Here is a 21,444-nt window from a genome sequence, read left to right as displayed (position 1 = left end):
TAAGGACTTTATTATGGGCTTTCACATTTATGTCACCATGTGGAACCAGAGAGAAATTTATCAGGTAGATAAATATGTAATATTTAGTAATTAGATCAAGATACATGTGCATTCTTTAGTATTATTAATTTTTAGGAAATGTAATTACTAAGTCATTGTCAGATCTCTCTGTTTCCTGGAGACAATGCTTCTTTCAGTTAAAATTTCAAAGGACATTTTTCTACAGCATAGCTCCATCATTGCTAGGTATCCTACCAAAACAATTGATGGGATTCTTTTTTATCCAAGGCTTTAAATATGAGTTTATTCCCTACCCACCCATCCTCACTCACACACACAAACACTACCCCGTAAATAAATAACCTGAGGTTTCCAAGTATCTCCCTGGGCCTCTGGGCCTTTTTATACTTGCAGATCTAGTCCAAGATGTAAATACCCTGAACTTACTTTCCAAGAGCTATATTTGTTGTTAAAATTAATACCTGGAAACTGTGTTAAGAATCTGTCAATTACCAAGATCCCCCCTAAATAATTTCATACTAATGAGTTTGATTTCCTTAATAGCCATCATAAAACATTAGGAAATATCTGAAATGCCATTAGATATGATGGAACTATTCAGTTAAGAAAATACAAAAACCATAAGTTAAGCTAGCTGTCTTTTAAAATTACACTCAAAAAAAGAATACACCAGGAGCTGTTTTGTAAACTTCATTCTCTTCAGATGCTTTTGCGGTTTACAGTGATGTTTCACATTGTTAGTTCCTTGCAGCTTTTCATTTTGATCTTCGTTTGTATCGGATAACTGGGTTTTCAGGGGTGTGAATCATGGTTGTATAATTCACAGTGGGAAAATATCCATCATTGAGATCAAATTCATATAAACGAAGCATAGTGGACCAAATTGTCTTGATTTGAACATAGGCAAAATTCTCCCCAATACAACGATGACGCCCTGTCAAAAAAAGAAAGTTTTCTAAGAATCAACTGAAATTCTTTTTCCTGTGTTTTCTCCTGGAGTGATAAATTTGTTTACAGTTTGGAGGGATAGCAGATACAGAGATAATATAGGAAAAAGTTGACATATTCTTTTCACATAAAAGAATGTAAAATATAAAATAGTTAATAAAAATCTCAGGAGATTTTCAAGATTTTTTTTTAAGGGAAACAGCACTTGCATAATTATATAGTGACCCTTCTAATTACTTTTTTTGAAATGTCACACCTATCTAAGTTTAAATATATGTAAGATTTGAAATCTATGATGACAATCTACTTTGGGATTATACTAGAATATTCTTAGCTTCTGTGCCAAGAGCGCCCTAGTTAAAAGTCAATATGGGGGCGCCTGGGTGGCTCAGTTGTTAAGCGTCTGCCTTCGGCTCAGGGCGTGATCCTGGCGTTCTGGGATCGAGCCCCACGTCAGGCTCCTCCGCTGGGAGCCTGCTTCTTCCTCTCCCACTCCCCCTGCTTGTGTTCCCTCTCTCGCTGGCTGTCTCTATCTCTGTCAATTAAATAAATAAAATCCTTAAAAAAAAAAAAAAGTCAATATGAACCCTTCAATCAAAACTTCAAATGCCAGGGGCACCTGGCTGGCTCAGTCAATGGAGTGTGTGCAACCTTAATTTCGGGATTGTGAGTTCAAGCCCCATACTGGGTGTAGAGATTACTTAAAAATACAGTCTTTAAAAAAAAACTTTAAATGCCATTTCAAAATAAGAACAGAAGAAAAAGGGATTTAATAAATCAAAATACAAACACATACCTAGATCAAAATTTAAAAGGTTATATACGTGTAAAAACTGACAAGTTGATTCTAAAATACATATGGATAAAAAATACTAATTCAAAAGGATACATGCACCCCAATGTTTATAGCAGCATTATCTACAGTACCCAAATTATGGAAGCAGCCCAAGTATCCATCAATTGATGAATGGATAAAGAAGATGTGGGGTGTGGGTGTGTGTGTGTATATATATATATGTATACATATATATATGTGTATATATACATATATATATATAAAAGGGAATATTACTCAGCCATAAAAAAGAATGAAATCCTGCCATTTGCAACGATATGAATGGAGTTAGAGACTATTATGCTAAGCAAAATAAGTCAGAGAAAGACAAATGCCATCTGATTTCACTCATGGAATTTAAGAAACAATAAACAAGCAATGGGGAAAAAAAGAGGCAAACCAAGAAAAAGCCTCTTTATAGAGAATAAACTAATGGTTATCAGAATGGAGGTAGGTGAGGGAAAGGGAGAAATAGGCGATGGGGATTAAGAAATCACTTGTAATGAGCACCGGGTATTGTATGGAATCACTGAATCACTATATTGTACACCTGAAACTAATGTAACATTGTATGTTAAACTAACTGGAATTCAAGTAAGAACTTTTTTAAAAAAATGCATATGGAAATACAAAGGAGGACCTAAGATATGCAGAGCAGTCTTGAAAAAACAAAAACAAGCTGGAAGATTTAAACTGACTTCAAATCTGACTTCAATACGAAAGGTACAGCAACTATGATAATGTGGTTTGTAATAAATATATATCCTTGGCACAGAGCTCCTGAAACACCTTGGAATTTCTTAAGAGCAAAGAGCAATAAAAGAAGGAGACTTGTTATTCATAATAAGCCCCTTTCAACCACACTTGAGTTTGTTAAAGAGGGGACTTTTGGAAATCCCCTCAGAGTCGGGCCTGGCTACCAGGGGAACCAACCATGTGCTTAAACGGTTAGAACTTAAAGCCCTAACCCCTGACCTCCAGGAGGGAGAAGGGGCTGGAGGCTGAATTAATCACCAATGATGTAATCAATCATGCCTACATAATGAAGCATCCACAAAAATAGCTATAGTATGGAGGACTGAGAGGTCATATTGGGAGAGCTTTCCAGATTGGTGAACATATGGAGATGGTGGGAGTGTTGCATACCCGGAAGGCATGGAAGCTCTGTGCCCCTTCCCCCATACCTTGCCCTATGCATCTTCACTCAGCTGTTCCTGAGTTGTATCCCCCTCTTTGTAATAAACTGTTAATCCAGTAAATAAACTGCTTTCCAAGTTTTGTGAGCCATTTTAAGAAACTGTGGAACCCCAAGGAGGGGATCAAGAAAACCTCTGGTTTACAGCCCACTAGTCAGAAGAACAGGAGACAACCTGGACTTGTGATTGGTATCTGAAGTGATGGGGGGCAGGGGGAATCTTGTGGGACTAAGCCCTTAACCTATGGGGTCAGCGCTAACCCCAGGTAGATAGTGTCAGAACTGAGTTGAATTGTAGGAAACGCAGTGGGTATCCACAGAGAATTAGTGTGGGGGAAAAACACCCAAACAACATTTGGTGACCAGAAATGTTGTCAGAAGTGTTCTAAGTGCAAGTGTAGAGTAGAAAGTGGGGTTCTTTTTCTTTCACAGCAACCAAGACCATGTGGTTCTGGATAGGGCTCAACAAACAGAACAATGGCACACAGCAAAGAACCAAGACATACTTTTACGGTTACCTGATTATCAAGAAAGGCAGTAAATAAAAGAAGCCAATGAAGAAAAAGTCTTTTTAACACATGGTATGGGAATAACTATGTATCTAACATTACAAAGGGGGGGGTGCCTGGGTGGCTCAGTCAGTTAAGCGTCCACCTTTGGTTCAGGTCATGATCCCAGGGTCCTAGGATCGAGCCCTGCTTTACGCTCCTTGCTCAGGGGAGAGCCTGCTTCTCCGGCTCCCTCTGCCCCTCCCCCCCTTTCTCTCTCAAATAAATAAAATCTTATAAAAAAATAAAAAAACCCTCAATTCCTGTCTCATACCAAACTCAAAAAACTAATTCCAGATGATCATAGGCCTAAACATAAATGCTAAACCATCAAAAAATTTTTTGAAGATTTTATTTATTAGAGAGCACAAGCGGGGGGGGGTGGGTGGCAGGGGGAGCAGAGCGAGAGGGAGAAGCAGACTTCCCACTGGGCAGGGAGCCTGACTCAGGGCTCGATCCCAGGACCCTGAGATCATGACCTGAGCCAAAGGCAGCCACTTAGCCAACAGAGCCACCCAGGTGCTCCAAACCATTAAATTTTAATAGGGAGTAATAGAGGAGAATGTCTTCATGACTTGGGGCCAGGCAAAAGTTTTTAGACAGGACCAGGAAGCAATAACAATTTTAAAAATCAGTAAATTAGATTTGATTGAGGTTATTCATTTGTCAAAACAAGGAATATTGACTTGGGTATTTCATTGTAAAATTTTATATCAAAACTAGAATACTGAACTGTAGTTTGTTATATACTTGCTGAAAAATTCAGAGAGACATATACTGATGTGTACAGTTTACTTTGAAAAGCACCAAAAAGTAAATGCATTGATGGACGGATATGTGATAAAACAAGTATAAGTAAAATGTCAATGGCAGAATCTAGATAATGGGTATATGAATGTTCAGTATAAAATTCTTTTGACTTTGCTGTGAAATTTTTATTAAAATGTCAGGGAAATTTTAATAATAGAAAATATAATTCATGTATTTTAAAAAGGTTATATATAAAAGCCAAAGAGACAAACTTTTTTTGTCTCTAAATACTTAAGCCAGAAAGAACTAATGCCTTTCAATCTCTCTGACCTTCCAAACCTCATAAAGTAATAAGCTCGGTAACAAAAGATGGTTTTTCAGGGAATACAAAAAGATCAAGTCAAATTACTGCAATTGAAAAAAGCCTTGCTAAAGCCTTGGTTTCCATTTCTGAAAAATGAATAAGACAGTTCCTTCCTCATAGTGTGGTTGTGAAGATTAGAGAAAAAATTAACAAAAAGTGCGTATTATTAGCACAGTGCTATGTGGCCCTTAGGTGCACTTACTTCTAGGAGCCCTATTTAAAAAGGGTGTTTACAAACCATTCCATATTCAAATATAACAACTAAGGAGAGGCTTGGCTTACTCACAGGGAGATTAAAGGATTATTTTTAATAGCAGGAAACTAGATGTATCCTAACTATGAATTAAGAGAAAAATGGATAAATTCTGATGATTCACAAAAGGTAGTATTATGAAAATGAATAAGCTACATGCTACATGCTCCAACATGGAAAAAATTACACCATTACAAAGTCATGAAGAAATTGGACGTACTTAACATCATGATCATATGGGCTAGAAGAGTGTTCCCCCAAAATTCATGTCTACTCAGAAATCAGACTTTGCAGATATAATTAGTTACAATGAAGTCATACCAGGTTAGGGTGAGTCCTAAATCCAATAATGATGTCCTTAAAAGAAAGCCACGCACAGACTCAGAGAGACACCCGCAGGGCATACGGCCATGTGACGAGAGGCAGTGATCAGAGTGATGCAGCTACAAGCCAAGGAATGCCAAAGACTGCCAAGAGCCACCGGAAGCTTGGAACAAGCAAGGGAAGACTGTCTCCCAGAGCCATCAGGGAGAGCAAGGCCCTGCCAACACCTTGATTTCAGGCTTCCGGCCTCCAGAAAGATGGGAGAATAAAGGTCTATTGTTTTAAGTCACTCAGTTTGTGGGAGTTATAGTAGCCCTAGGAAACTAGCACAATGATGAAAAATTTGAGGGAACACTATCATATATTCGGAGAGCTCAAAGATATATAATATAACCTCAGAGAACACAATTAGGGGATGTTTTAAACACAATGGGATGTTGAAACAGATTACAGCTTTTTTTTTTTAAGTAGCCTCCACACCCAACAGGGGCTTGAACTCATGACCTGAGACCAAGAGTCACGTGCTTTACCGACTGAGGCAGCCAGGTGCCCCCAGATTACAGCTTTAATATAAGTTTTTAAAAATGGGAGCTGTCCAAAAAACAAAATGAGCTGCCATAGAAGGTAACCTAGCAATCTATTACCTAAAAAAGTTCAAGCGCAGTCCAGGCAATTACCAGTTTAGAAATGATTCCTCTTTGGGGCAGATTTTGGGCCACAGAACTAATAGCCCTTCCAACTGTTTGAACAGTCTCCGACTTTTATATGTGGTATTATATACCATATTATTAAATTTATTTATTGAAGTTACTAAGATCAGAAGTTCTTAAAGGACATTATACTTTATGTGTGGAAACAGTGTGACCCATGACAAAAAAGTTGTGCCATTTCAAATCTCTTTGGAAAGACTAAACAAGAAGTCAGAAAGTGTTTAATCTGTAGAGTACTAATGAACAGAGAAATTAAGGGGTCTGCCTACATAATTTAAGGATGGTAATTGAAATGCAGAAGTTTGCAAATCTATGCAAGACCTGCCAGATTTAAAGACCATTTTATCCTAAGGATACAGACAGAGCACCAAAAAGTTGACTGACAATCCAGAAGAGCTTCAATTTTAACAAGACTGAGTTTGCTCTTTTCTGAAACACTGACAATCTGTTATCATATTTAGCCTGAAATAATTGCCTAAATGGTGTGCTAATTCCAGTGGTTCTTTAGAACAATTTACAAAGAGCTTTAAATACTATTATAAGGGAAAACAGGTGGACTATAAAAATTAACCCTGAAAAAACTAAATTGGATAGAAGGTAATAGAGTATTATATAAGGATTCACAAAACAACTTCCTTTAGTATAAATAAAATACTTTTTCCAACTTGGCAAAGATTATACTCCTACAAATGTTTTCAGGAATGTCCCTATGAGGAAAGGAAAAGGTACTTATAAATAAAAGTCATATGAATTATTTGGACAGACATAAACATTATCAGAACATTTCAAATGTAAAATGGTATCTTACCTGCTCCAAATGGCACATAAGCAAACTTCTCTCCTGAAGCTGGATTGTCCTGTAAGTAGCGATCAGGATTAAAGTCCAGACGTTCTACCCATGAGTCTTTAAGTCTCTGATTGACAGTGGGAGACACACACACCTGATGTCCTGGAGGAATGGTATACCCTGCCACGGTCTACAAATAAAAGCAACATATTTCATTAGATAATATAGAACTATTGTACCAAATAACCAGACCATTGTGTAATAAAGCATTAACACACACGTGATCTACATATATTTAAAAACTAGATAATAGGCCAGCTAAAAATTATTTTAACTTGGGGCGCCTGGGTAGCGCAGTCGTTGGGCGTCTGCCTTCGGCTCAGGGCGTGATCCCGGTGTTCTGGGATCGAGCCCCACGTCAGGCTCCTCCACTGGGAGCCTGCTTCTTCCTCTCCCACTCCCCCTGCTGTGTTCCCTCTCTGGCTGGCTGTCTCTCTGTCACATAAATAAATAAAATCTTTAAAAAAAAAAAAAATTATTTTAACTTAAGATGATTTCCAAGTGACCCAACATTGGGCTGGAAATTTAAAAAAGCCATAATGTCTCGGAGTTAGCAGAGGGATATCAAGGAGCCTTTCACAATCCATATATTTCCATACTATCAGGATTTTTAACAAAACATGCTTTTCTTTAAACCAGGAAAAAAATATACTACCATTTTTAAAATCCTCATTGTAAAATAAAAATGCAGGGAACAGATTAGCATGTATATGCTCAAATTATATAAAAATATCTATATAAATAAGATATATAGTTACATATCAGAATTAGAATATAAAAAATTGAAATGATATGGAAATGATTATTCTACTTTTTTAATTTAAAAAATTCTCTTTGCTGTTATATTTCTTCTTTGGGATATATTTCTTTCTGGGGGCATGGAAGGGGAGATCTAACCAAGAGACTCACCTGAGGAGTTTTGGCCATTCTCATCATGGTCATTATGGGAGGTCGAAGTCTCAATGTTTCTTTTATGCAGCGATCAAGTAAATTTAGATCCTTCAGCTGGAAAGGGAAAACATTTCCTGAGTTTTATAAATATTTAACTTACTTCAACAGTATGTATTTAAACTTCTGGGTTATAATAAGATAGCTTATACTGTGGTAGAAGTGCAGAGGTATCTGAAATTATCTTGGTCTGACACAATCCAAGGTCAACAAGGGAAAGAGAGCAAGATACCCTCAGTACAAGAGGTAATCACCCTGAAGAATGGCATAGTAAGGACCTGCAAAAATCCACTTGTCTAAAAAATGAAAACACTAGCAAAAATCATGCTACCACATGGATGACACTTGAAAACATGCTAAGCGAAAGAAGCAGTCACAAAAGACCACATATTGTATGATCTTGTTTATATGAAATGTCCAGGATACGGCAAATCCATACAGACAAAAAGTAGATCAGTGGTTGCCAGGGGCAGGGGCAATGGGACATGACTGCTAATGGGTACCGGCTTCCTTTTGGAAGTGATTTAAATGTTCTAAAATTGTGATGGTTTTCACAATTCTGAATATATCAAAAAACAGTAAATTATATACTCTAAATGGACTGACTCTATAGTATGTAAATTATATATCAATTAAGCTATTATTTTTAGTGTTACAAAATCAGGAATGAAAGAGACATCACTGCTGACCTTACAGAAACAGAAAGGATTATAAAAGAATACTAACAATTGTAAGCAACTAATTACGTCACCTAGATGAAAATGGACAAATTCCTAGAAGGACACAAACCGAAGACTCAAGAAGAAACAACATATGAATAAATGTATATAACAAGTAATCAAACAACTTTGCACAAAGAAAAGCGCAGACTCCAATGGCTTCACTGGTGAGTTCTAACCAAACATGTAAGAAAGAATTAATATCAATCTTTCACAGACTTTTCCAAAAAAATAAAAGAGGGAACACTTATAAACTCATTCTTTGGGACCAGCATTACTCTGTATACCAAAACCTGTCAAAGACCTCATGATAAAACTACGCGTCAGTACCCCTCATGTGAACACAGATGCAAAAACAAGGGGCTCCTGGGTGGCACAGCAGTTGGGCGTCTGCCTTCGGCTCAGGGCGTGATCCCGGTGTTATGGGATCGAGCCCCCACATCAGGCTCTTCCGCTGGAAGCCTGCTTCTTCCTCTCCCGCTCCCCCTGCTTGTGTTCCCTATCTGGCTGGCTGTCTCTCTGTCAAATAAATAAATAAAATCTTTAAAAAAAAAAAAAAATCCTCAACAAAATAATAGCAAAGTGACTCCAACAGTAAGACATTTCAGGGAGGGCTATGGGGAACTTTCTAAAAATAAAGAAGCTAAGCAATTTAATCTGTAGTAAATAGAATATATCAATTGTCCCCTTTAAAAACTAGCCATTCATTAGATACTCAAAATCATAAAGCACAGCAATGAAACTAAAATCCAACAAACCTGGTCAAAAGTTAAAGGAGGCAGATCTTCTCCACAGACTGTTTTCTGTTCTAAATAACATTTTTCTTGAAGTATTTTGTCTCTGGCCAAAAAGAAGCCCATCCAGGCACTAGTAGTTGAGGACGTGTGCTGGCCTGCCAATAGCAGTCCAATAAGCATGCCTGCCACTTCGTCATCTGTCAGAGGACGGCCGTCCCTATGGAAGGAGACACGCACAAATTTAACAGTTTGGCAGCCCCATTTCCTGCCTCCACATTTAAATAAAGGGTCCTCGTGAATAAACTTTTCAGGTATAACAGTCTCTTGCATTTGTCCATCACAAGTGAGAATTTTTTTTCCCTGAGGGGAAAGAGACAGACCAAAGTAAAGTATGATTTTCATTACAAAAGATGTCGATGTAGTTTGTCAGCAGACGTTTCCCCATGTGTGGTCCTCAGGCTTCAGGAAGGCAATGGGATCCCAGTAATTCGTGTCTCATCCATTTAACAAGCCCAAGGCTCATAGCTACTAATTTTGTCAACATCACTACTTTTTAACTGGACATATTCTTTAACTTTGTTTTAATTTTTAATTTCCTCTTTCGGCTTAACATGTGATCCGAACAGCTCTTACTTGTAAGTAGAATCTAGTAAGGTTTGGAGAATGTCATCAATTTTTTCTTCTGACTGTCTTCGCTTCTGGATTGCTTTATAGAAAATATTCTTGATCTCTCGATGAGCTCTGTCCCTGCGTCTGCAATTCAAAGACAAAAATGACTAAAAAATAATGCCGTACTTTCTGGCACCAGATTCATTTTGAAAATAACCAGGACCTAGCTTAAAGCAACCTTATCTAACTAACTTGAATGACTCTAAAGTAATTGACAAAAAACTCAGAACTGAAGGAAAAAAAGAAGCCATGAAAATCTTATACTGTTAGAAATTTCTAGGGTCCTTAAAGGCAAGAAATGTGTCCTAACATATATAGCCCTGATTCTTAACATACTTTCTGTGTTCTAACAAAAGGTCTAAAACAAGACTTGTGATTATTCCTTTAGAATCATTTTCCAGTTTAACAGAAAGCAGAATACTCCTTTAAATTAACTCCTTTAAATTAATGAAATTCCAATTTTAACCAAATTAATTCTTGAAGAAGATGGACAGTCATTCTGATATTTCTATAGGATTCAGGATTTGAATAAACCTAAGATTTATTTAGGATGTTCTAAACAGGATGTGATTCTCTTCTTCATTTTCTGAAACAACATGGTTTTGTAGGCGGCAAAAATACTAGTAGTGTCAGAAAACAAACTTCAGGTCCCCAAATCTTCCCTTTAAAGTAAGGTGCTCACTAGGTAACAGATACTCCAAGTGTTTTACAAAATGAATTACCCACTTTGACCTCCTGTGACGTAGATGTTCTTAGCCTCATTTCACAGGCAGCTGCATTGAATCACACAGCCAGAAAGCAGTGGAGCTGAAATTTAAAACCAGGCAATCTGACTGTCTAGCCCCTTCATAACTAAGCTTTCCAATAAAAATTGCTGCTCTGGGGCGCCTGGGTGGCACAGCGGTTAAGCGTCTGCCTTTGGCTCAGGGCGTGATCCCGGCGTTATAGGATCGAGCCCCACATCAGGCTCTTCCGCTATGAGCCTGCTTCTTCCTCTCCCACTCCCCCTGCCTGTGTTCCCTCTCTCGCTGGCTGTCTCTCTCTCTGTCAAATAAATAAATAAAATCTTTAAAAAAAAAAAATTGCTGCTCTGCTATGTTTGTAAGACTGTTACTGAGGAACTACTAAGACAATGTGGGCAGAAGACATTTACCAATAAGAACACAACAGTGCCAGGAAAACATAGGGCCTGTTTTAAGAAAGGGAATGGAATAATTTGGTTAAATCATTTGGTTTGGGTAAGACAGAGAAAGACTGGACTGAAGTGGGAAAGGTCTATCATACCAAGCTCAGGAATTTCTGACTTCATCCAGGAGATAGAAAAGGTAAAAACGGGCTTGTTGCACATTTCTGGAGGACCCACTACAGGCTATGAATGAAAGCATTTTGAAAACTGCAAAGCTCCTTACAAATATAAAGTATTAGGAGTTCCAAAGAATTCCAGAGAATCTCTCCTGGCTTTCCCTTTTTCTGCCCTCTTCATCCTGTAACTATATAGAAGTAGCAGAAATAGAAGGAAAAGGAGTACCAATTTAACTCCTCCCCATCTCTCACCTGAACAGAAATGAATCAACAGGTACAGAAAGCTCACTAATACTCAAGACACTAAACCATATGTCGAGTCCCATAAGCAATATTTCTTTGTATCAGATGGTCCCCGCCCTTAAGGAAATCCCAGTATAGTTGTAAGAAAACAAAGAGAAAAGTAAAGAAAGGCACTTACTACTTCAAAACAAAGAAATTTCACAATAGACTATAAAACAGTCAAATATTTTCAAATAAGTGCATAGATGGGGAGTATCACTTTTAGGAAGAGTCCAGAGACTTTCTTGAGTAGACGGAATATGTGAGATTAGGAGGTTTTAAATTAGAACAGCTAGACAACAAATGACCTCGTTTATAAACTGAAACAGAGCTTGAATGAGCTTACTATATAAAGAAAACCTGTCTTGAATTCTTAACAGAAGAATGGGGCTCATGATCTCTCCTAATTTGTCTGGTTTATGTTTATTTTTTATCTTTGTTAACACAAAGCATACCAACACTACCGCAGTTCTACAATTACAGCAAGTATAGTGTCTTTATCATACCGGAAACTAGGCAACGGGAGCCAACCTGGCAGCAGCCAGGCCGCATGGCTAAAACCTCCATCCAAATCTGCATACAGCTGTGCCACTTTCTCATTGAGTTGACTTCTGATTTCCTTTCCATGTAAACAATGGCTGGCTGTTAAAATTATGAGCTCAGAAAGAGCTTCAAACAAATCTAGAGGAAAAAAGATCATTCCCATTACTATTGCCAAATATTCTTTTGAAAGTTTCTGCTTTCTTAGAGATACAAAAGCATTACAAAGGTAAACTGAGAATAAAAACCCAAGAACCAACAAGATCTTGTTTGAAGCATCACAAAAAGCCTACAGACATATGGACACAACAAAGAGAGGCAAGAAACTCATGATGGGAAGCACCTCTGGACAGCCAAAATAGAGGCCACAAAGGCATCTCTGAACCTCACTCATGACTCTTCAACTTGAAAAAATAAATTGAACATAAAAATGAATATAGTGAGAGGCTCCTGGCTGACTGTACAGCATGCGATTTCAGGGTCGTGAGTTCGAGCCCCGCAATGGGTGTAGAGTTACTTAAAAAGAAAATTTTTTAAAAAATGAATAAAGTTACAGGAGTTCCAAGTCGCAGTGTAACAAAAGCAGCAAAAAAGTGATTTAGTGCACATGAGGTGCTTCCCAAAGAACAACAGTCCAAAAACTGAAGAACAGATTATTTTGCCAGTCAAAATCAGGAAGACCAGGACTACAAGTTGAGGTCTTGACTATATATAAAAGAAAACTGTAGCTAATCATCAATTGGTATATCCCAAGCTAGAGACAGATGCGTCAGGGAAGCACATCTGGATGACATTTAAAAGTCATAAAAATTACCCAGTTAATGCCTTGTTTACAAGATGAACTTCCAATTATCACTTGGCTTTCCAAATAGATTTGCCAATGCAGTTAAGTAAATTCTGGTGTTCTCAGTGCTATAACTTTGTCTCACTTGTATTTATTAAGTTGGCATTTTAGTTTATACACCAGCTTCTTGTGTGGTTAGAAATATATCACATCAGCTTTAGGTGTATTAAAAATAAAATCGAGTTTCTGGACCTTTTACAGAAACTGAAGACCACACCGAGAACATGGGGACTCACACAGACACACAGAAAGCTTGGTACCCTGTAAGCAGATGTTGCTTTCTGCTTTGGGGTGGCAATTTTCTCTGAAAGGAACACTTATTGTCCAATATAAAGAATAGATTCACATAAATATCCAAAGAAGATCAAATTATACTCGTTATACTCTGTACATAATGCAAGAAAGCATATAATACATTTGGTGGTACAGTAAGCCTATGTATTTAAATTTACCTTTTTCATGAAATAAATCATTCCCATACAATATCAGATAGATAGGGTATTACATTCAAAATTAAATCATTTAGACTTTTACTTGCTCATGGGAGTTAAAAAAAAGTTATTTATTGTCTTAAAATGACCTTGCAAAAAGTCTTACGTTCAGTTTATTTCAAAACTTAATAATTTTTAGTCATTTTTATATTATTTATACAAATGAGCTGAATAACATGCATGTTAATTAACCCATTTTAAAGTTTTGCTAAGTGAACAGCAATAATCACTTCCTCTCAGGTCTTTTTAACTCTATGGTTATCAAAATATATTCTTTCCATTAAATCTAAGCTGGTTTTTACATATGTTGCAGTTGGTTTTTCATTACACACACACACACACACATTCTTATATTTCTAGTCATAAAAAAGTAGAAATACTAGGACAAATGCGAAACCAAAACAGTTTGCTTACTTTTTTCTCCACTTTCTCCCCAACTCTGAAAGTATTCTTTTGTTTCTTTCTCAATTATAGAAACGTGCTGTCTAAAGTGGGCTATGTTAAGGCCAGTTTTTAACATTTTCTTCTGTTCCAAAAATACCTTCAAAATATTAACAGTATAATACCAAGCATTAAAACACAATTTTGTTTTATCAGAAGATTCATTTGGGTTATTATGAACTCTGTAACACGCAAAGCAAACAATATTCTAAAAAAAAGATGCTGAAAATAAAAACAGTAAAAGGATTTTTTAAAACTACACCAGACATGGGAAACTTAGAGCATTTACATGGATCTGAAGGAACAGGTACAGAGATACCTGGTATGCAAGCCCTCAACTAATGATAAATTAGGAATCCCACTGCCTTTCCTTCCTACATATGCATTTTCCCACTCCTAACCCCAGGGCTTCCCTTTCCTATCCTGTTATCTTCTAGGATCCCAACCCAACCCAGATACCAACACAAGCCCCCAAAGGTTCATTATGTTTCCATATCATTTTTCTCCTACTTCACATATTTTCCCATTCCATTCCCAAACAAGTATCATTCCTCTTACTGTCTTCCAGAAGTTTAATGAGAATTCAATATACTCTGACTGAAATAAATTCACACTAAGCCAGCTAATGGTTTTAACCCATTGGGACATTCCTATTTTAAGACTCTGATCAGCAGTGTGAAAAAATGAACAGATATATCTGACCAGAGGGATTTTCTAGGGTTCTTGCTTTTGGCCTTGAGGAGCCATTCATTCCCCCACACCTCACTCATCCCCAGAAATAACACTTGATGTCAACTCTTAACTGCTACACTAGGATACCAGGTCATGTGTGGTACGATCTCAGCCAGAGCCCACACCAAGCTATTGAGCAAACGATCTCATTTGTGTTTTGCATCAATTTGTAGGACTTTAATATTTGACTTTAGGAGGGGAAAAGAAATCACACAAACTTCTAAAACCAACAATCTCTAGCTCAAAATCTCTAGCTCAAGAGAGCTCTTATGCTAGAATTTCAGGCAGGAGTGGAGGCATGGGAGCCCCTTCCGGTGAAATAATGGGATTTTCTTGTTACCCACTCCAATCAATGCCCTAAGTTATCATTGATTCTCTTTCTTTGTATAGGAAACCTTTGAAATTGCTTAGCCCATGCCTGCAGCTATAAAACAGAATACCCATTCTTTGTCGGTTACCCAGGCCTTTTCTTTTAAATGTCTCATTCTTCAGATTTTTGAACCAAGGAATAAATTGTTTCTACATTCTAAATGTACAATATTACACTACTAGTTATAACTCTTATATTATAGATTTGTCTTTCTTGAAGATAACAGTGTCACCTACTGGATTAGGCACATCATATGCAACGCCCTTCCCAAACACAGGTGTTGTCAGACGACCGTAGACATCTTCTGCATTCAGGTCCTCATTTTTACTATTAAAAAGCAGTGCAGCAGCATCGCTCCCCAAAAGGTAAGTAAATGTCTTGCCCACCATGGTAAAACTAAATACGGGTCCATACTAAAGAAAGAAAAGTAGCCATAGTGATGATACTGAAAAATATGTATCACGAAAAGAAACACTAATTTATTCACAAAACATTTTTGAAAATTAAAACATGCATAAACATTAATGCAATTATTCACCCAGTCTTTGTCCAGATTTATAATTATTTTCATCCAGTTGCAAGTGAAATATAAACTTTTTATTCTGCTTTTTTCAGTTTATACTGAAAGTATTTTCTATCCTTTACACAGACATCATAATTTTAATAATTATTCTTTCATTATTGGACATATGGGTGATAGGTCAGTTCTTTACTTATTATGGATAATACTGCAATGAGTATCTCTAAGAATACAGATTATTTTCCCCCTTGGTTAAAGATAAATTTATAGGCGTCACCAAAGTTATGACCTTTCCTATTGTACTTGCTATGTAAGGACATCAGAAGTTTGTTTAGTTATCCAGTTTACTACTATCTCGCCAACACCAAATAATTTCATTTTTAATTTTTTGTTAATCTGGTTGGGTGTTAAATGCTTTACCTTGCAGTTTTCTGAGTATTATTAAAGACCAGGCTCTGGGGATACAACTGTGAACAAAAATACTGTCTCTGACTCATGTAGTTTAGTCTATTGAAAAAGATACAACTTAATCAAATAATCACATTAACAAATGTAAAATTGCAAATGTGACAAGTACTATAGGAAAGAAAGCAACTCTACGAGAAGAGAACTGATAAAACGGTGACCAAAGAGAGGAAAGGCCAAGTGAGCTGAGGCTTGAAGGATGAGGAGGAGTCAGCATGGCAGCCGGGCATGCACAAAGATCCTAATGGATCCTAATGGGGGGCAGGGGGAGGACGAGATGAGAGCTGAGTCTGCAGGGCCTAGACCTCTACAGTCTCATAAGCCATATTCAGGAAGTTTTTTCCTTATAAGCAATGGAAAGCCATAGAAGATTTTAAACTGCATGGAAGGGACACCCTGATATATGCATATTTTAAAAGAAAGATCCCTCTGGCTGCTACATGGAGGAGGGAGGAACAGGAGCAGAAAGAATGTCAGAGGACCAGTTAGAGTCTATTGCAGGAACCTGATGATGAAAACTGGCCGCATGGTAATGATGGGGCAGTGCACACAGAAGCAGATGGATACCGAATTATTTTGGAGAGAGAATCTACAGACGGCAATGGATTGAGACAGGGAGAGGGAAGTATGAAGAATGAATCCTAGGCTTCTGGAAAACAGAAAAATGGTGAGAAGAGAAACAGGACAACCAGGATTGGAGAGAGAAAAACCAAGGGGTAGCCTTCAGAAATGTTGGATTTCAGGTGCCTTTGAGACAACTCAAAGAATCACGTGGGAGTTGGCACATCCAGGTCTGGAGCTTGAGTAGAGACCTGAACCAGAGACAGTAATTTGTGTGTCATCTACCTATGCCTGGTAAGTGAGCTGCAGGTTAGAGATGAGATCACCTAGGAAAGACTAAAGGCCAAGGACCAAACCTCCATGAACCCCAACAGTAAATGCCCAGGCATGAGCCCACTAAGGAGTTAGAGAAAAATTAGTGAGAGAAATAAAGGGGAAAAATGAGAGGAGCCACATTTAAGGAGCAGGGAGTGTCACCAGTGACAAATACAAATAAGGGATCAAGTTCATTGAAGTAGGACACGGAGCTCATTAGTGAAGGGGCTGACAGACTACGGTGGACTGAAGAGTAAGTAAACAGGAGATGCGGAAACAGAGACCGTAAGTACAGAAAACTTGCTAACGGGGGAGGGATGTGAGAGGAGACTGAGTAGTCAAGAGAAGCTCCAGTCTTTTTAAATGAGTGACTTTTGAAAATTTTTCAGAGAAAATGGGAAAGATCCAGTTGAAGGAAGTCACTACAGAAAGAAGAAATAATAGCATAAGGTTCCTGAGACCAAATATGGATTGAGACTCTAGCCTCCAATAGGAAGAAAAATAGTATAAGATCAACGTGATAGCACCCTAATGGGCTCAGAGCCAGACTGCCAAGGTTCACATCCCAGGTCCTCCACCTGTTAGCTGTTGTGACCTTGGTCCTAGAGTCAGAGAACTTAACCTCTCTGTATTTCAGTTTCCCTCATCCATTAAATAGAAATAATAGTGGCTACTATTATCAAGATTAAATATATATCATTTTGTCCATGATATGTGTGTGTGTATATATACAGATATTATAGATATATTAGAAAAGAGTGTGTCGGCCATAGTAAATATTATATGTGTTTATTACTATTATTATTATTATTATTAAAAGCACAGACTTGGAAATTAGACCACGTGTAAATCCTGGCTTGGCCACTAGCCAGCAGTGAGCCCAAGAACAAATTATATAACCTGTTTCTCAGTTTTATCATCTATACAATAGATTTACCTGAAAGGATTTTTATGGAGTCAGATAATCTATGTAAAGCACTAAATTAGTGGCACAAAGTAAGTGTTTTATAATTAGTGTAACAGGAAGAAAAGAGAATGTATGTTTGAAAGTGGGAGCATGAGAGAGTTCTCTTGGATGGTTTTATATCTCTAAAGAGGAGACAAAGTCATCTGCTTTGATAGGAAGATTCAGAAGTTTAGAAAAGTGAAGGTTTGAATCATCATTGTGGGGAGTGGAAAGTATGCCAACTATACTTTGGCATAACACGATTGTTGAGCAGTGTTCAAAGGTTCAGGGTAGGGAATCATGAAATTAGGAAGGAACTCATCTGGTGCAAGGAAGAAGAAAAATCCCTCCGAGTCTGGGGTTTTACCAGGTAAGCAAAATGAAAACATCCAGGGCAAGGAAATGTATGGCATTGGCCACAGTGTAAGCAAAATGGTGGACCACTGTCCCAAACTGGAAAACGAAGAAAAGGAAAGAAAGGAGGCTCTTAGATCAGGAGAAAGTAGTGGGACCCTGGACTGGAAGATCTAAAGAGGTCAAAGAATGGTTCTAAGGGGATCCCTCCTACATTGTTGGTGGGAATGCAGGTTGGTGCAGCCACTCTGGAAAACAGTGTGGAGGTCCCTTAAAAAGTTCAAAATTGAGCTACCCTATGACCCAGCCATTGCACTACTGGGTATTTACCCCAAAGATACAGACGTAGTGAAAAGAAGGGCCATATGCAACCCAATGTTCATTGCAGCATTATCCACAATAGCTAAATCATGAAAGGAGCCGAGATGCCCTTCAACAGATGACTGGATTAAGAAGCTGTGGTCCATATATACAATGGAATATTACTCAGCTATCAGAAAGAACAAGTTCTCAACATTTGCTGCAACATGGACGGCACTGGAGGAGATAATGCTAAGTGAAATAAGTCAAGCATAGAAAGACAACTATCATATGATTTCTCTCATCTATGGAACATAAGAACTAGGAAGATCGGTAGGGGAAGAAAGGGATAAAGAAAGGGGATAATCAGAAGGGGGAGTGAAGCATGGGAGACTATGGACTCTGAGAGACAAACTGAGGGCTTCAGAGGGGAGGGGGGTGGGGGAATGGGATAGGCTGGTGATGGGTAGTAAGGAGGGCATGTATTGCATGGTGCACTGGGTGTTATACACAACTAATGAATCCTCAAACCTTGCATCAGAAACCAGGGATGTACTGTATGGTGACTAACATAATGTAATAAAAAAACATTAAAAAAAACCCCAATCAGTGTAATTCACCATATTAATAAAAGATATAAATCATATGACCACCTCAAAAAAAAAAAAAAAAAAAAGAAAGAAAAAGAATGGTTCTAATGGAAGTAATTGTAGAAGCAAGAAGCAAGCCAGGAAAAGAAGTTGTTTGTGTTCTAAGAATAAAGTGTCTAAATTTATATTGTGGAGCTAAAATAGTTAAGAGTGACAACAATTCACAGTGAGACTGTGGAATAAATGGTTGAACTGGTTTCGGAAAGCTCACTAGAGAGAAGAGGAGCAAAGATCTGAATGGCCATGGTATCCTGTGGGTCATCCAAGTGAAGCCACACATGTGTAGAGCAGGTTAGAAAATTCCACAGGTGACTAGTTAAGAAAAAGGAGGGTCAATTAGTATCAATTTTAACCATGATCAGTAAGTACAAAATTTAAGCTAGTGGTTTTTAAACCATACCTGCCAGAACTTTCTTCAGTGATGTCTTAGAGGTTACCCAGGACATGGGAGAAGTTAAGGGAATCTCCAAGACCCTCCAACTCTTAAACAGGAGCAGCTCCAATTTAATTGGTTTCCTATACTCGGGATAAGTCTAAGATTACACTTTTTTTTTTTTTTTTTAATGTTCTGCCATTTAAAGAAAAGTTTGAAAGGCACTAATTTCTTTTCCTGTAATTATTTGGAAGACGTACCTTCTCATATGCATTTTCTAGGAATTCAATTGGACTTTTCCCAAATGCTATGGCATGTCCAAGGAATGGAATTGGAGAGAAAATGTATGGTGGACTTTTCTGCAAGAGAAAACAAAAAACTGGGGTTCACATTTCATTTTGAGAGATATCCAGTTTCCTGACCAAACAAATGAACACGGTCCAGAATATGTCCAATATTATTTATTGGCTGTTTCTTAACCATTAGCAAAAACAAACAAACAAAAAAACAGGAAAATCAAACTATATTGTCTTTACCACTACCACTCACAATTTAGTTCTGGAATCTCGCCTAAAGGAGGTATAGAAAAATACAAACAGTAACTTGAGGTATGGAAAGATGTGAAATGTTTAAAAGCTACATTTATCATCTCATCCACTGATTTTATTTAAGTAGGCTCCACACCCAGCGTGGGGCTTGAACTCACGATCCTGAGATCAAGACCTGAGCTGAGGTCAAGGGTCAGATGCTTAACTGAACAACCCAGCGCCCCTCATCCACTGATTTTAGAGAGTAGATCACTAGCAGGCACTCCTTTGCACTCACTATAAAAGGTACTTTAGGCGCCCCAGGTTTTAAAAACGACTTGGTTAATAGTTCATACGTTCCATTGTCAGTAAACGGGCAGTTTTAAAAGCTACTTGGTGTTGGCTGGTTAAGGATGCATTCATCAAATAATATTAGGTAAGTATTAAGCTAGTGGTCAATAAAGACACTAAATTAAAGAAACTTTAATGATACTTCATTATCATCATAAGGGACAATCCAGTCACTCCCACCCTATCAAATACNCCCCCCCCCCCATACAGATATAAATCGCCATTAGGTGCAATACTACAGCCCATAGGACATGGAACCCCACCAGGGCAGTGACCAAGATCACGGCCACCAGGGCTGCAGCTGCCAATGGCAAAGTCTATAACACCACTATGGTGGCCAGTACAGCCACCAGTCTGGCCACGGCCTTTAGGGGTACCAGAACCCCGGCCAGCACAGCAGCCATCACTACGACCATAAACGCTGCAAGCACGACCCCCACCAAGACCAGACACGCGGCTACCGCCAGAATCGCTACATTGCAGGGCCTCCAGCACCAACGCCAACAAGGCCATGGAAGTCGCGACCACAAGCAACAGAGCTGCGGCCACCTCCCCGTCCCCAGTGCGCCCGCCGTCGCCCCGCTAGCCCTTAGACCACAGTGGTCGCTGCATCCCCCGCCCAGATCCCCCGGGGTGCACGTACCGCCCCGGCGGGCAAGGGGGCCAGGTGGCCGACTGCGAGGCGGAACAGGTAGACCAGGCCAAGCGTGAAGGCGCAGGCGATTAGCAGCATGGATAGGAGGTTGCCGCCGGTCACTCGCTCCATCGCCTGCCCCAGCACCGACCCGCCCGCCTGCAGTAAACCCAGCAACATCATCCTGACCGCCGGAGCAGCCACTACAGTTCGTCAGAGACGCTGGAGGCCGAGGTCGCCGCCGCTCCTCCGAACCGATGGAGCGAGTACGGCCGGCAGATGGGCTTCAGGAGGCGGCCCCGGCCCCCAGGTCTCCTACTATACCCAGTCCCACCCCCTACTCTCGGCTCCCGCGCGCGCCACACTGTACGTCACAGAACGGGGCGGGGCCTGGTGCTGGCCACGCCTCCAAACTGAACTAATTACTGCCGAGGTCTCCTTACGCCAGGAGAGAGACCCTGAAAAAGCAGGTTGCCCCTATAGTACGAGTGGTACGGAGACAGAAGAGAACGAGCGCTTAAGAGGCGATCACCCCCTGAGAATCGCGGGCCACCTGAGCCCTGCGTGCCTGGGGTGCG

General features: G+C 39.0%; 1 protein-coding gene across 1 annotated transcript; it reads right to left on the bottom strand.

Annotated features, from left to right (window-relative positions):
- Window positions 1–697: 697 nt before the first annotated feature.
- LOC103658707 (lanosterol 14-alpha demethylase) lies at window positions 698–21,196 on the bottom strand. Its single transcript, XM_008686222.2, has 10 exons — window positions 20,876–21,196; window positions 19,615–19,713; window positions 15,107–15,283; window positions 13,742–13,868; window positions 11,959–12,133; window positions 9,833–9,952; window positions 9,221–9,416; window positions 7,705–7,800; window positions 6,757–6,925; window positions 698–955 (listed from the first exon to the last, which is right to left on the bottom strand). Exons 1-10 carry the CDS (start codon window positions 21,047–21,049, stop codon window positions 777–779), a joined length of 1,512 nt encoding a protein of 503 aa, XP_008684444.2. The 5' UTR covers window positions 21,050–21,196; the 3' UTR covers window positions 698–776.
- Between the last annotated feature and the right edge of the window lie 248 nt (window positions 21,197–21,444).

The sequence above is a fragment of the Ursus maritimus genome, unplaced genomic scaffold, assembly GCF_017311325.1.
Source record: "Ursus maritimus isolate PB19 unplaced genomic scaffold, ASM1731132v1 scaffold_3, whole genome shotgun sequence".
NCBI lineage: Eukaryota > Metazoa > Chordata > Mammalia > Carnivora > Ursidae > Ursus > Ursus maritimus.
This window is presented reverse-complemented; position numbering and strand designations above follow the sequence as displayed.

What these genes read in the sequence shown, in the direction of transcription:
- LOC103658707 (XM_008686222.2), bottom strand. Translation starts at nt 21,049, where the DNA reads ATGATGTTGCTGGGTTTACTGCAGGCGGGCGGGTCGGTGCTGGGGCAG. An exon ending in TTACTAGATTCTACTTACAA is followed by an intron (nt 9,417 to 9,832) that starts GTAAGAGCTGTT and finishes CTCCTTCCATAG; the next exon opens with GGACGGCCGTCCTCTGACAG. An exon ending in GAATGGCCAAAACTCCTCAG is followed by an intron (nt 6,926 to 7,704) that starts GTGAGTCTCTTG and finishes TTTTATTTGTAG; the next exon opens with ACCGTGGCAGGGTATACCAT.